This window comes from Ranitomeya variabilis, chromosome 2 (assembly GCF_051348905.1).
Source record: "Ranitomeya variabilis isolate aRanVar5 chromosome 2, aRanVar5.hap1, whole genome shotgun sequence".
Classification (NCBI taxonomy): Eukaryota; Metazoa; Chordata; class Amphibia; order Anura; family Dendrobatidae; genus Ranitomeya; species Ranitomeya variabilis.
The window spans coordinates 886,235,190-886,250,005 of NC_135233.1; the positions used below are offsets into that span (position 1 = coordinate 886,235,190).

The window sequence follows — 14,816 nt, forward strand, 5'->3', positions numbered from 1 at the left end:
ATCCATGGCCGATCTCGTGCCGCCTTCTACCACTTCATGGACTTCACTGTCTTTGCTGAATGAGAAAATCCTTGTTTTTATTTCTGTGTCACTACATGGGATGACAGTCCGGTATTGCCGAGTCCCTGTGATGGGTTCTGCTTCCTGTAACCGATGTTTTCACAAACTCTCCTCCTCTTCGTAGTCCTGGTTCGTATAATACATGAACTGGATGTTAAGAATATTTTACTCCATTTGAGGAGTTGCCTGGGTGAATGTGGCCTCTGGAGGCTGGAACTGGTGACCTGTCATCTGTTCTGCAGTCACTGTCTACCCCTGTTCATTCTCAGGTTGAGCCCTAACAAAGCTTTCTCCTCTGTTCTCTCCTGCTTCTAAGGCTACTTTCACACTAGCGTCGGGCTCGGCCCGTCGCAGTGCGTCGGGCTGAGGTTACTGACGCTAGCGTTGTATACGCAGCACAACGGGGGCAGCGGATGGGAGGTGGGGGCGGAGTTCCGGCCGCGCATGCGCGGTCGGAAATGGCGGTCCGTCGGCAGCAAAAAACGTTACATGTAACGTTTTTTGCATCCGACGGTCCGCCACAACACGGACGTGTGGCAATGCGTCGCTAATGTTAGTCAATGGTGAAAAAACGCATCCTGCAAGCACTTTTGCAGGATGCGTTTTTTCGCCAAAACGACGCATTGCGACATATTGCAAAAAACGCTAGTGTGAAAGTAGCCTAAGTGGTAACATAAAATACTACAGGGATATCTAACAATCATGGATTATTTGGTAAATATGGACCCCACACTTTTAGACCACAGGCTGAACAGATCTGAAATCAAGATTTTTGAACTGACACTGTAATAGTTTTATTTTTTTAAATATGATCCCATCACGATCCCAGCTTATATTTTGGTACAGATGTGGCAAGGAGCATAGCAGGCACATGTGCAGTTTTTGAAAATTTTAAATTAAACTTTTTCTCGGAAATGCATTTTAAAGTTTTGCGCTTGCGTTCGCATAGGTAAAATATCAAAAATACTCTTATAACATTTAGTGAAAGCCTGTACAGTTCTGAGTAGAATGGTGTTTATTTTGTTTCTCTATCTTTTTTCTAGCCTGAGTTATGGGGAGAAATGTAAAGGCAGGCAACACCGAAATTCACACTTTTTCCGAACTTTGAAAATCAATAAAAAAAAAAAATATCTAGAATATTTTCTTTCTTCACATTTTGCATTCTCTGACACACTATTACCAAATAACAAAATCTCAAAAGAATTAAAAATATAGTGGTAAAAATCACTTGACATGGAATGACCCAAAAAAAAACATTAGTCATGCAGGCGCTGATGCTGTAGCAAACACAATCTATAATATCCATATTATCATTTGATTTGGTCATATAAATTTCTTGGGAAAAAAAAAGTCATCTTAATTAAAGTGGTGCCGGCGGCTGCGCTATTCGGAACGCAATAGTTGCTACTGCGCAGGCGCAGCTGGCACCATTTTGCTAGAAAGAAAAAAAAAAAGGCTCCATAAAGGCGGCGCCTGTGCAGTAGCATCTATAGGAACGTGATAGATGCTACTGCACAGGCGCCACCGCATGATGAATGTAATTTTTTATGTGCAGTATGAAAAATAGGGGGTGGGTCAGTGAGGGATCAGTGACCTGTTATTAGCCATACAGATGCATATGTATGCAGAGCACCACATAAAGCCCCCCACAGGCCACCACGAAGCACGTGAATCTCATTAACTAAAGATTATACAACAACCACACGATTGATTTCATCAACCAACGTATCATTGTAACCAGTATAACGGCGTCACCTTGACACTGTCCGTAGTTTACTGAGCAAAATCTTGCTGACTGGTTCCCTTTAAGACAATGAGACGCGCTTAATGGTAAACAGTGCTTTGGCACTGGATATTTGACAGACTGAAGCTATTTTGCCCTGCATAAAAATCATCTTATGAGGAAAGAACAATCTATTGCTTACTCAGAACGCGTCCCGCCAACTGTCAGCTGAGCAAAGTTCTTTACTTTCTCACGAACCACTTGTATTCCTCTTTCATCAGATGCATTTAGTTCCAGAACACGTTGTCGAAACAATTCTGGCCTGAAAATATTTAATAAAATCAAGACAGTTGTAAAAAATAATACATACACACTGTATAATATATTATGTAAAACACTATACATATTTAAATGAGACGTGTATGTGTTGTAACAAAGCCAAGTACGCTAGGGTTAAATCCTAGCTCTACAGGTTCTGATTAGATCACCTGGCCAGCCTTGCATATAACCATGCTAGCTGCTCTACTTAGTTAGCTTAGGGAAGCTGACCAGACAAGGGGTGTCTTGGAGCTGAAGAGAGATTGTCCATAATCCCTTTCTGAGAAGAGTCTACACAGGCCATGTCCAGAGAACAGAAAACATCAGTGGGTGCTATGGACAATAGCAGTTTTGTTCAACTGAGCTGAGGCTAGCTCACCTTTGTGAGAGTAGCCAGGGTCTGTTCTGTTTAGTCAGCACCTGGACAAGGTTAGGGATTAGTGATGAGCGAGTGTACTCGTTGCTCGGGTTTGATCGCCGAGTATTTGTTAGTGTTCAGAGATTAAGTTTTCATCGTGGCAGCTGAATGATTTACAGCTACTAGACAGCTTGATTACATGTGAGGATTCCCTAGCAACCAGGCAACCCCCACATGTACTCAGCCTGGCTATTAGCTGTAAATCATTCAGCTGAGGAAATGAAAACTTAATTTCCGAACACTAACATACTCGGAGATCACCCGAGCGTGCTCGGAAAAACCCGAGCAACAAGTACACTTGCTCATCACTATTAGGGATTTATGTTTACAAGATTGTTTTGGTGCTGTGCAACCTGTGGAAAGCAACAACAACAAAAAAAACTGCACGTGTTTGGACTAAAACTGCATTGCCTGTGTGAAGGTTACATATACACACAGATTTTCGATTGTGTGCACGCCCGTTTGTCCATGGCCCCCATGTGCCTTCATAATAGAGCCCCAGAGACATAACTATAATTTTTCACTTGTCCATGGTTTATGAGTCAGGAAAACCATAATTTACATGTTCCCAGAGAAGTATGAGTATTGAAGAGGGCAAGGATGTTCTATGTAAAATCCTCAAATCACCGTCTGACCACTGTGGGAAGTAGCATTATTCAGGCCTGTAACTGTTGGGACTTGTGAAACCAGCCTGACATTCGTGGTCTGGACAAGTAAGTACTCAGACTGAATGCTGGAAGTACGAAAATGATCTTACTAGTGTATACTTTATATTACCGTATATACTCGTGTATAAGCCGAGGCACCTAATTTTGCCACGAAAAACTGGGAAAACGTATTGACTCGAGTATAAGCCGGGTATGCATTGTCCCCTCATCCCCATCCTTGTCTGCATGGCTCCTCATCCCAATCCTTGTCCGCATGGCTCCTCATACCTGCGCTGGTATGCATGGTTTCTCATACCTATCCTTGTATGTATGGACCGCAATGGAAAAGCATTAAAAAAAAAAAGACCCACAAAGGCAAAAACCATACTACTTGCCTTCTATGCACGCCCTCGCAGCATCTTGTTCCCGCGCCAGCAGCATCTGCGGCCGAGCGATCACGTGTACCTGCTCATTAGGGTAATTAATATTCACCTCTCCACGCCTATGGGAGTGGAGAGAGATTAATATTCGTTACCTTAATGAGCGGGCACCCATGATAGCCCGGCAGCTGCTGGAAGCAGGCGGCTGACAAAGTGCACGCTTTAAGAGAAATGAATATTCACTGCTAGTGCTGTGAAAATTCATTTCTCTTTAGCAGCGGGCATTGTCAGCAGCAGTCACACGTTCCTGCCTTCTGTGACCCTCTGCTCCCCCTCCCCCCGCAGTCTTCTTGGACAATGACTCATGTATAAGCCCAGTTAGGCCTTTTCAGCACACAAAAAAAAGTGCTGAAAAAAACTCATCTTATACATGAGTATATACAGTAAAAGAAAAAAAAAATTCCTGTGTCTCCGACACGTGGTGGACCAGAAGTAAGAAGAATTTCCTTACGAAGCTACACTTTTAAAAGATATAGGCAATAATTTGCACCCAACCATAACCTAGTAATTTTGCAGGTAAACAGGCTCGAAGTTTCTCATACGCAGTGTACATAGGACATTGGTATAATCCAGCTAAACAAATACACCTTTACACATAATGCTGAAGAACTGAGCACAAACTAGGAGGCAATGAAATGACCAGAATCAGACTCGGCAATTAATGGGGGTTTTGCACTTTGTTTTCTATTGTCACATACCCATACAGCTCTCTAGCTGCTGCCAAAATTGTAGATGTTTTCCCAGTTCCAGGTGGCCCATAGAATAGCAGATTAGGGAGCTGGTAAAGGGGTAGAAGAAAAGACTTTGTAAGCAAACGCATCAAAACAGTCAGTGCAAACAGCACATTCTGACATATCAGAAGAAAACCACCAGATACTCAACTAGTTCTACTTATTTATGGCACCTGTGATCCAGCTTGAGAGATCAAAGTGTACCATGGCAGGTAAAGGGTTAAGGATCACACACCTGACCATGTTCAGTTACCTTGCAGTGCATTTTTCGTATATGCATTTTCCATATTACTATTGGTGTTTCGGGCAGTGTCTATATCTTTGCACACGAAACCCACTTTTACCCTTAGCCCTCCCATCAGCTCACACTGCTGCCCAGTGTTATAGATGGTTGTGACTGACATTACATCATTCCATATATTGTACTTTGTTCTGTACCTTGTCTCATGTTGATTTACTTGCTTTTGCTAAATCTAAAGTTGCCACACACATTAGGTAGTGGGAAAGCATCCGCTGACAGTCTCCTCCGACAGTGGCTTATTTCCAACCTGCTGGAATCACCCCCACAGAGCACCTGCTAGAGCACCTGCTGTAACACCTCCATACACACGCTGCATTTATATCTAGTTTGTTGAAAGCACAAATGTTGATGGGGTAATTTACGCTATTTAGACAGCCACTTCAAGTGAGGCAAATCCCTATGTGGTATAGAGGGCTATAGATGTTAATCATTATATAACAGACTTGCAAGAAACCAAAAGCGAACATACAGATGTGATCAAGTTTACTGTGACAAATAATGATCCATCCTGATAACTTGTTACAGAAGCGCATTGATGGCCCAGATCGGAGAGGTCAGTCTTCTGGCAACGCAGCCAATCAAGTGGTGCCATGGCGGCTGGATGTGATCAGTTGTGGAGCGGAACAGCTCAGCAGTGTCATCTGTATAATGGCCGCAGTAGGGCACTGCAGATCCTCCGCTGTTCATTTGGATAGGAGCAGGAGTGGGGTAGTCAGCCGTGGTCACTACACAGTGGAAAGAGCTGTACTGTTCCACTCTGCAATTGATCACATCTGGCAGCACCCGGCACAAGCTGATCGGCTGGGGTTGCCAATGCAGCACTCTCACATATATGGTCTTAAATTACCTATGCTAAGGCACAAGCATAGAATTATGACAACCCCTTTAAGAGGATTACCATATGTTACCTTAAAGGGATTCTGAGCATAATATACACTCACCGGCCACTTTATTAGGTACACCATGCTAGTAACGGGTTGGACCCCCTTTTGCATTCAGAACTGCCTCAATTCTTCGTGGCATAGATTCAACAAGGTGCTGGAAGCATTCCTCAGAGATTTTGGTCCATATTGACATGATGGCATCACACAGTTGCCGCAGATTTGTCGGCTGCACATCCCAAAGATGCTCCATACAAGGCAGGATGGATCCATGCTTTCATGTTGTTTACGCCAAATTCTGACCCTACCATCCGAATGTCGCAGCAGAAATCGAGACTCATCAGACCAAGCAACGTTTTTCCAATCTTCTACTGTCCAATTTCGATGAGCTTGTACAAATTGTAGCCTCAGTTTCCTGTTCTTAGCTGAAAGGAGTGGTACCCGGTGTGGTCTTCTGCTGCTGTAGCCCATCTGCCTCAAAGTTCGACGCACTGTGCGTTCAGAGATGCTCTTAGGCCTACCTTGGTTGTAACGGGTGGCGATTTGAGTCACTGTTGCCTTTCTATCAGCTCGAACCAGTCTGCCCATTCTCCTCTGACCTCTGGCATCAACAAGGCATTTCCGCCCACAGAACTGCCGCTCACTGGATTTTTTTTCTTTTTCGGACCATTCTCTGTAAACCCTAGAGATGGTTGTGCGTGAAAATCCCAGTAGATCAGCAGTTTCTGAAATACTCAGACCAGCCCTTCTGGCACCAACAACCATGCCACGTTCAAAGGCACTCAAATCACCTTTCTTCCCCATACTGATGCTCGGTTTGAACTGCAGGAGATTGTCTTGACCATGTCTACATGCCTAAATGCACTGAGTTGCCGCCATGTGATTGGCTGATTAGAAATTAAGTGTTAACAAGAAGTTGGACAGGTGTACCTAATAAAGTGGCCGGTGAGTGTAGAGAGACCCAGTAATGCGTTATCTGCGTTCATGTAAATTTGGCTACATCTATATTTTATGCACCTGCCACTCAGGGAACACAAGAAATCTAATAGATATTTTTATTTTTTTTTAATGTTCACATTACGCGTGCAATAAACAGGTAATCATGTGACTAGTTAATAACGCCAATGGCACTAACACACTGTGCATGCATTTAGGACAAGCAGCCAGTATTAGATTTGTGGTGTTCATTGACCAGCTGCAAGCTGTGTCCCCTAGTCATTGTAGTGGCTGGGCCTCGTCCTACACCTTTGTCCTATTTAAGCCAATACAATAAAGCTGCAAAACACAGCTTAGCCACCAAAGTTATGCAGTACAGGGCACCATAAACATGAAGGGAAAACATCTGCCTCCTAGACATGCCACAGCTTACTGATGGAAAGGAGGATAATCATTCTCCCAATAGTCTATTACTGTGGCCTATCCTAAAGAAAAGCCCTTCATGTTATAGAACAAGAATAAGGCCGGGGTCACACTCGCGAGGGCAATGTGAGAAACTCGCACGAGTCTCTCGCATCAATACCCGGCACTGCCACCGGCACTCGGACCGAAGCGTGCGGAAGCATGTATTTCTATGCAGCTGACATCCGGTCCCGAGTGCCGGTGGCAGTGCCGGGTAGTGATGCAAGAGACCAGGGCCGCCATCAGGGCATTACAGCCGTGACTGGCGTATGGGGCCCGGTGGGCAGAGGGGGCCCCTCATCTGCTCACCGGGCCCCTACCGGCAGCCGCAGGCTGAACCGGGCCCTTAGCGGCGGCCGGCGCTGCAGCTGTTTAACGCTATTGACGTGCGGGCCCGCTCCCGCACGTCAATAGTTCACAGCCGCCAGCCAATCTGAGGCTGGCAGCTGACGTCAGCCGCAGCGTGCATGTCGCCGGCGTCTGAAGTCATTGTCAGTCGCCAGCGAGTGCACGCTTCAGCTGCGTGGAGAGAGCAGGAGCGCGGCAGGTAAGCAGAACTTTTTTTTTTTTCTTATTTTGAGCGGCGATCCGGGGGGCCCAGGGCAGAACGCTGGACACACTTGGGGCAGAACGCTGGAGACAGATGGGGCAGAACGCTGGAGACACAGGGGGCAGAACGCTGGAGACACAGGGGGCAGAACGCTGGAGACACAGGGGGCAGAACGCTGGAGACACAGGGGGCAGAACGCTGGAGACACAGGGGGCAGAACGCTGGAGACACAGGGGGCAGAACGCTGGAGACACAGGGGGCAGAACGCTGGAGACACAGGGGGCAGAACGCTGGAGACACAGGGGGCAGAACGCTGGAGACACAGGGGGCAGGACGCTGGAGACACAGGGGGCAGAACGCTGGAGACACAGGGGGCAGAACGCTGGAGACACAGGGGGCAGAACGCTGGAGACACAGGGGGCATGACTGGAGACACAGGGGGCATGACTGGAGACACAGGGGGCATGACTGGAGACACAGGGGGCATGACGGTGATACGGGCATGATTGGAGACACTGGAGGCAGGATTGGAGACGGATGGGGCAGGATGCATACGATGGAGACAGATGGGGCAGGATGGGGAGATCATATGAGGCAGGATGGATACTCATTAGGGCAGGATGGGAGAACATATGGCTGACGCCAGGAATGAGACACACGGGGGCTAGGATGGCGAATATTATTACCATAGGGGCTAATTAAGGGATATTATTACTGCAGTGATGTATTTATTTTATTTTTTGAGTACTGTTTTAAATGGAGGGGCGGTCCTACCTACTGTGTAGAGTGATACTATGTCGCCTTCTTCATGTGGTGTAATGTAGAAGTTGGGAAAATTAATGTGTTCTGCAAGCGGAACTCGAGATAACTGTTATTTCCTGCAGAGACGAGTCCTGGCTGGATGAAGTGATGGCGGTCTGTGCGGGATGAAAGATGAAGGACTTCACCTAGAGACGTCACTGGTGAGTCAGTGTGTTACCTATACACTGACACTATACACTGTATACTATACTATACTGTGTATAATGTCACCGGTGATCACTGGATTACCTATACACTATATACAGAGCTCCTGTGTATAATGTCACTTATGGTGATAGTATTGTGGGGGGTTTTTTTATTATTGATCAGTATTGTAGTATTCAGTCACTATGTGGTGGTAATATGTGGTCTGGTCATGATGTTGTGGTATTTGTTCCTTGTATTTGATATTATTCGATCACTGTGGTGGTAATATGTCATCTGGTCATGGTGTGGCGGTATTTCTGCCTTGTAGATAGTATTATAGGTCACTGTGGTGATAATATGGTGTCTGGTCATGGTGCTGTGGTATTTGCTCCTTGTATGTGGTATTATAGGTCATTTTAAAAATTGAAAAATAAATAAAAAAATACCTAAATTGTATTGCATATTTTAACAAATATTTAATAGGTTACAGTAGAGTAGTGCCTGGCCAAAAGTGTCTACCTTGTCATTTTGGTGGCTTAAAAAATCTTCTGGCCAAAACAAAAGCTGCCGGCTATATGTGTGATCTGGTGATGGGAACTGTCAATGTGTGATAGGTGAGAAGTGGAGATTTTCCAAGAGCGGTGGGACTGTGGACAGTTTGAGGGGTGGAGCGTGGAGGCGGGGCTGGGGTGGAGACTGGGCGGAGTCTCAAGGGGGCCCCGGAAATTTTGCCAGTATGGGGCCCCGAAATTTCTAGTGGCAGCCCTGCAAGAGACGCGTGAAAGTTTCTCACATTGCACTCGCAAGTGTGACCCCGGCCTAAAGAGAATGGGAAGTCAATTAATGCTCCTATGAGGGATAGAGAACTGTATTATGTGCTGTCCGGTGTTACTTCAATATACAATTTAACCTGGGAAATAGCACTGAATCTTTCTGCTCCACTTTGAAGATACTTAACTTCCCTCAAAGTGGATATATTTTAGGAAGTAAATAATAGCAATTGTGTAATTCACAAAGGGGTTGTCCATTGTGTCAACCTCTTCCTGACATAGCCAATTTCTGTTTTTCCTCCCCTTCTTCCAAGAACCATAACTTTTTTAATGTTCTGCACATTTTAATGACACCACTCATTTTACCACATGGTGTACTGGAAATCAGGAAAAAAAATTCTAAGTGCCAAGAACTGGCGGGGGGACACAAAAAGACAACTAACTTTTTTTGGGAAATGTTTTTTTATGGCACACATTGTTGTAAAAATGACGTGGTAATAGGATTTTGATCATCAATACAATTACAGCAATACTAAACTTACCCAGTTTTATTATTATTTTTATCGTGAAAAAAATTTTTCTTCATTTTCCATGACAACTTTAATTTTTTTATATACCATTTTCAGATAGATATGACATTTTGGTTGTTTCTTACTACATTTTACTGTGTCGACCAAAAACAATGTAATTGGTGATTTTTTTTTTTCGTATCGTTTTCTTGAGCCAACGTTCAACAATGAGATCCCTTTACTGCGTGGCAAGCCATATAGGGACCGTGGCTTTTGCTGTAAAATGCTACAATCACATCCCCAATTATAAGAGGGTGTTCACAATTCTGCAACCACATTATTTTATTCTCCCCCCCCAATAGAATTTCAGTTTCTTAATGGATTTGGACTTATTAAAAGTGACATAAAAGGAACAAAAAGTTAAATTTGAAAAGAAAAAATAAAACAGTAGTGGCCACTATGTAAAACTGAAAGGTTTCTATATTATATTTTTAATACAGACGGTGATGAGCAAAAAACAAAAACATTGCCAACATTAACATATTAAACAAAATGTAATTTAAACAAACAGCAAGTGATTTTCTGAATATAATTTTGGTAATAACATCCATGACATCCTGCAGCAGCACAATAACAATATCATTTAACAGAGAGAATGATGTGTGGCTAGTGAGATTCTACTACTTTGTAAATCAATCTGAATACTAAAATTACAACTGGCATTTAAATATTGACCTACTAAGCTTACTTAAATGTCTTGGATAGCTACCTACTATATTTTTAGAAGCCAAAAAGCTCAGTCAGTGTCTTTTACCATCACCATAAGAACATTTTTACACAGCCAAAAAGGTTATTGGTATCACTAGCTACCTTGAGAATATACTTGGGCCTTTAGAGTGGATAGACTTTACAGTAGTTCTGTACAGCAAACAAAGGACAGAGTGCAAGAGGTATATCATTTTCTCTCCGAACATACAGACATGCGAATATACAGTTATATGAAAAAGTTTGGGCACCCATATTAATCTTAAGCTTAATGTTTTATAAAAAATTTTTTGCAACAGCTATTTCAGTTTCATATATCTAATAACTGTTGGACACAGTAATGTTTCTGCCTTGAAAAGAGGTTTATTGTACTAACAGAAAATGTGCAATCTGCATTCAAACAAAATTTGACAGGTGCATAAGTATGGGCACCTCACCAAAAAAGTGACATTAATATTTAGTAGATCCTCCTTTTGCAAAAATAACAGCCTCTAGTCGCTTCCTGTAGCCAAAAAGTCATAACTTTAAAAGGGCCAATCTAATCAACTATAAACACAAAATAGGAACCGGAGTACAAAAAAAAAAAAAATACATTTCAGCAGGTGGTCTGGACTAAAGTCAAAATGAAAAATATTTGGCTGCAACAAAAGGCAGTTTGTACACAGGAGGGCTAGAGAGCCTTACAGTACAGAGTGTTTGCAGTCAACAATGAAGCATGGTGAAGGTTCTTTGCAAGTTTGGGGCTGATTTGGATATATGGGCAAGATTAATGGTGACTTCAATGTTGAGATATGCAGGCAGATAAATATCCATCATGCAAAATCATCAGGGAGGTGTCCGATTGGTTCCAAATTTATTCTGCAGCAGTTAAAAATACAAACATACAGCCAATGTGATTAACCCTGTCACACCATTCGCAGTACATGTGCGTTGCGGGAAGTGCGTTCCGACAAACCACCGTACAAACACAGTGACTGAGTCATGTTGACTGCTGTCTCGGATAGTAGACTTTCCTTGCACGTCATCAGGAGGGCTGTAACGCCACTCCGTGTCAGCGATTGCTGTGATTGACCAGTCAATCACAGCATTTTAACAATTAAGTTAAAAAAAATAAATCAATGTGGCATGCTATGATTGGTGGGCTGAGAAATTTGCATTCTGCGCTGAGCATCCATACTCAATTTTTGGCACGCTTTCTTTTGTGACACTAATGTGTGCGCTTCCCATGTTTGCAGTGCTAATAAGTATTGCTGATCAAAGTATGCGCCAAGGGACTCTTTCTACATGTCCCTTCCACTGTGAATTTTCTGCTTTGATACTTGGGGACAACCTCCTTTAGGCTGTGTGCACACGTAGCATATTTTTCGCGTTTTTTTCGCGTTTTTTCGCTATAAAACCGCGAAAAAAACGCTTACATTAAGCATCCTATGTAATAGAATGCATTCCGCATTTTTTGTGCACATGCTGCATTTTTTTCCTGAGCGGAATCGCATTCCAGAAAAAAACGCAGTATGTTCATTAAAATTGCGGAATCGCGGCGATTCTGCACACCTAGGAATGCATTGATCTGCTTACTTCCCACACGGGGCTGTGCACACCATGCGGGAAGCAAGCAGATCATGTGCGGTTGGTACCCAGGGTGGAGGAGAGGAGACTCTCCTCCACGGACTGGGCACCATATAATTGGTCAAAAATAAAGAATTAAAATAAAAAATAGTCCTAATACTCACCCTCTGATGGCCCCCGAAGTGTTCCCGCCTCTCATTGGTGCATGATCTCTCTTCCGTTCCTATAGATGACGTCAATGTCTTGTGATTGGTCGCGTGACCGCTCATGTGACTCACGCAACCAATCACAAGACAGTGACGTCATCGCAGGCCCTTCACTGCACTCCAGCTATAGGAACGGACGCCGCAGAGGTCTGCAGGTGAGTATAACCATTTTTTTTATTATTTTTAAACATTCGATCTTTTACTATAGATGCTGCATAGGCTGCATCTATAGTATAAAGTTGGTCACACTTGTCAAACACTATGTTTGACAAGTGTGACCAACCTGTCAGTCAGTTTTCCAAGCGATGCTACAGATCGCTTGGAAAACGCTAGCACTCTGCAAGCTAATTATGCTTGCAAAACACTAGTTTTCTGCGGGTATATGCATGCTAATTCTGCATGCGATATACCCGCGGCAGGAGGCGCAGAATTGCCGCGGAAATTTCCGCGGCAATTCTGCAACGTGTGAACTTAGCCTTAAAAGGGAACCTGTCACCCCCAAAATCGAAGGTGAGCTAAGCCCACCAGCATCAGGGGCTTATCTACAGCATTCTGGAATGCTGTAGATAAGCCCCCCCATGTATCCTGAAAGATGAGAAAAAGAGGTTAAATTATACTCACCTCGGGGGGCGGTCCGATCCGATGGGCGTCGCGGTCCGGTCCAGGGCCTCCTATCTTCTTACGATGATGTACTCTTCCTGTCTTCACGCTGCGGCTCCGGCGGACTTTATCTCCCTGTTGGGGGCAGAGCAAAGTACTGCAGTGCGCAGGCCTCTCTGACGTTTCCCGGCGCCTGCGCACTGCAGTACTTTGCTATGCCCTCAACAGGGCAGACAGAGTACGCCTGCACTGGAGCAGGAGCATGAAGACAAGAAGAGGACATCATCCTATGAAGATGGGAGGCCCCGGACCAGACTGCAACGGGACCACCCCTGGATGAGTATAATCTAACCTCTTTTTCTCATCTTTCAGGATACATCGGGGGCATATCTACATGTGGTGTTAATATGATCACTGCACCCAAAGCTGAACTCATCGAGAAGGGTAGTTTATAAAATGTCAATGACTGGGGATTTCAGTTGTTCTGGCACTTCAGGAAATCTGCCAATGTGACATCGCAACCTCAAACCAGTGCAGAAAAATCTGGCGCTTCTTCCCTTCTGACATTTGCACTGTACCTGCAAAGTAGTTTTCGACCATAATTGGGGCATCTGCGTATTCAGGATACTTTGCACACAACAAGTTTTGGGGTCCATTTTGTCTTATTCCCCTCGTGAAGATAAATTTCAAGCTAGAAGAAAATGTGTGTGAAAAATGTTTTTTATTTTCACGGTTCCATATTAACTTCTGTGAAGCAGATGGGGGTTCAAGGTGCTCACCACACTTATAGATACATTCCTTGAAGGGTCTAGTTTCCAAAATGGGGTCACGTGGGGGGGGGGGGGGGGGTTTCCACTGTTTAGGCACATGAGGGGCTCTCCAAAAGCGACATCACACCCGCAGACCATTCCATCAAAGTTTGCGTTCCAAAACGTCACTCCTTTCCGGAGGCATGCCAGGTGCCCAAACAATAGTTTTTCCCCCACATATGGGGAATCAGGGTACTCAAGAAAAATTGCACAACAAATTTCAGGGTCCATTTTCTCCTGTTACCCTTGTGTAAATGCAAAATGTGGTGCTAAAAACCATTCTTGTGTGAAAAATATATCTATTTTTTTTATTTTCACAGCTCAACGTTATCAAATTCTCTAATGCACCTGTGGATTCAAGGTGCTCACCACACCTCTAGACAAGTTCCTCAGGGAGTATAGTTCCCAAAATGGTGCCACTTTTGGGAGTTTCCATTGTTTAGGCATGTCAGTGGTTCTACAAACGCGACATGACTCCCTTATCTGTTCCAGACAATTTTACGTGTAAGAAGTCATATGGTGCTCCTTCCCTGCCATGTGCCCAAACAAAATTTTTTCCCCACATCAGTGTACTCAAGAGAAATTGTACAACAAAGTTTGGGGTCAATTTTGTTCTGTTATCCTTGCGAAAATGAACAATTTGGGGATTACTCAATATTTTTGTGGGAAAATGTATTAATATTTTTTTCATTCCACATTGCTCCAATTCCTGCGACACACCTAAAGGGTTAATACACTTCTTGAATGTGGTTTTGAGCACTTAAGGGTACAGTTTTTAAAATGGTGTCACTTTTGGGTATAGTCATATAGACCCCTCAAAGTCACTGCAAACGTGACGAGATGCCTAAAAAATAATTTGTTTTTCAAGTTTATGGGAAAAAAAAAAAAGAAATTGCTGATAGAAGAGTTAACTTATCTTCCTAACAACAAAAATGATGCAGATGTAAAGCAGACAAGTGGTAAATGTTATTTATTGACTATTTTGTGTGATAACTCGTTTAAGGGCATACAAATTAAGAAAAAAAAAAAAAAAAAAGTGTTAAAATTGTGGGGGGTTTTGCCAAATTTCCAATATTTTTACAAACAAAAAATATTGACCTAAATTTATCACTACCATAAAATACAATGGTTAACGGAAAAACATCCTAAAAAACTTTGGGATACGTTGAAGTGTTC

At 43.6% G+C, this 14,816-nt stretch overlaps 1 protein-coding gene across 1 annotated transcript in view; it reads right to left on the reverse strand.

Annotated features, from left to right (window-relative positions):
• RFC4 (replication factor C subunit 4) overlaps nt 1–14,816 on the reverse strand; it is a 98,131-nt gene that overhangs the window by 62,309 nt on the left and 21,006 nt on the right. The window contains exons 3-4 of the mRNA XM_077290422.1: nt 4,305–4,384; nt 1,986–2,105 (exon numbers count right to left, since the gene is read on the reverse strand). Coding sequence (XP_077146537.1) covers nt 1,986–2,105; nt 4,305–4,384 — 200 coding nt within the window. The remainder of the gene's footprint in view (nt 1–1,985; nt 2,106–4,304; nt 4,385–14,816) is intronic.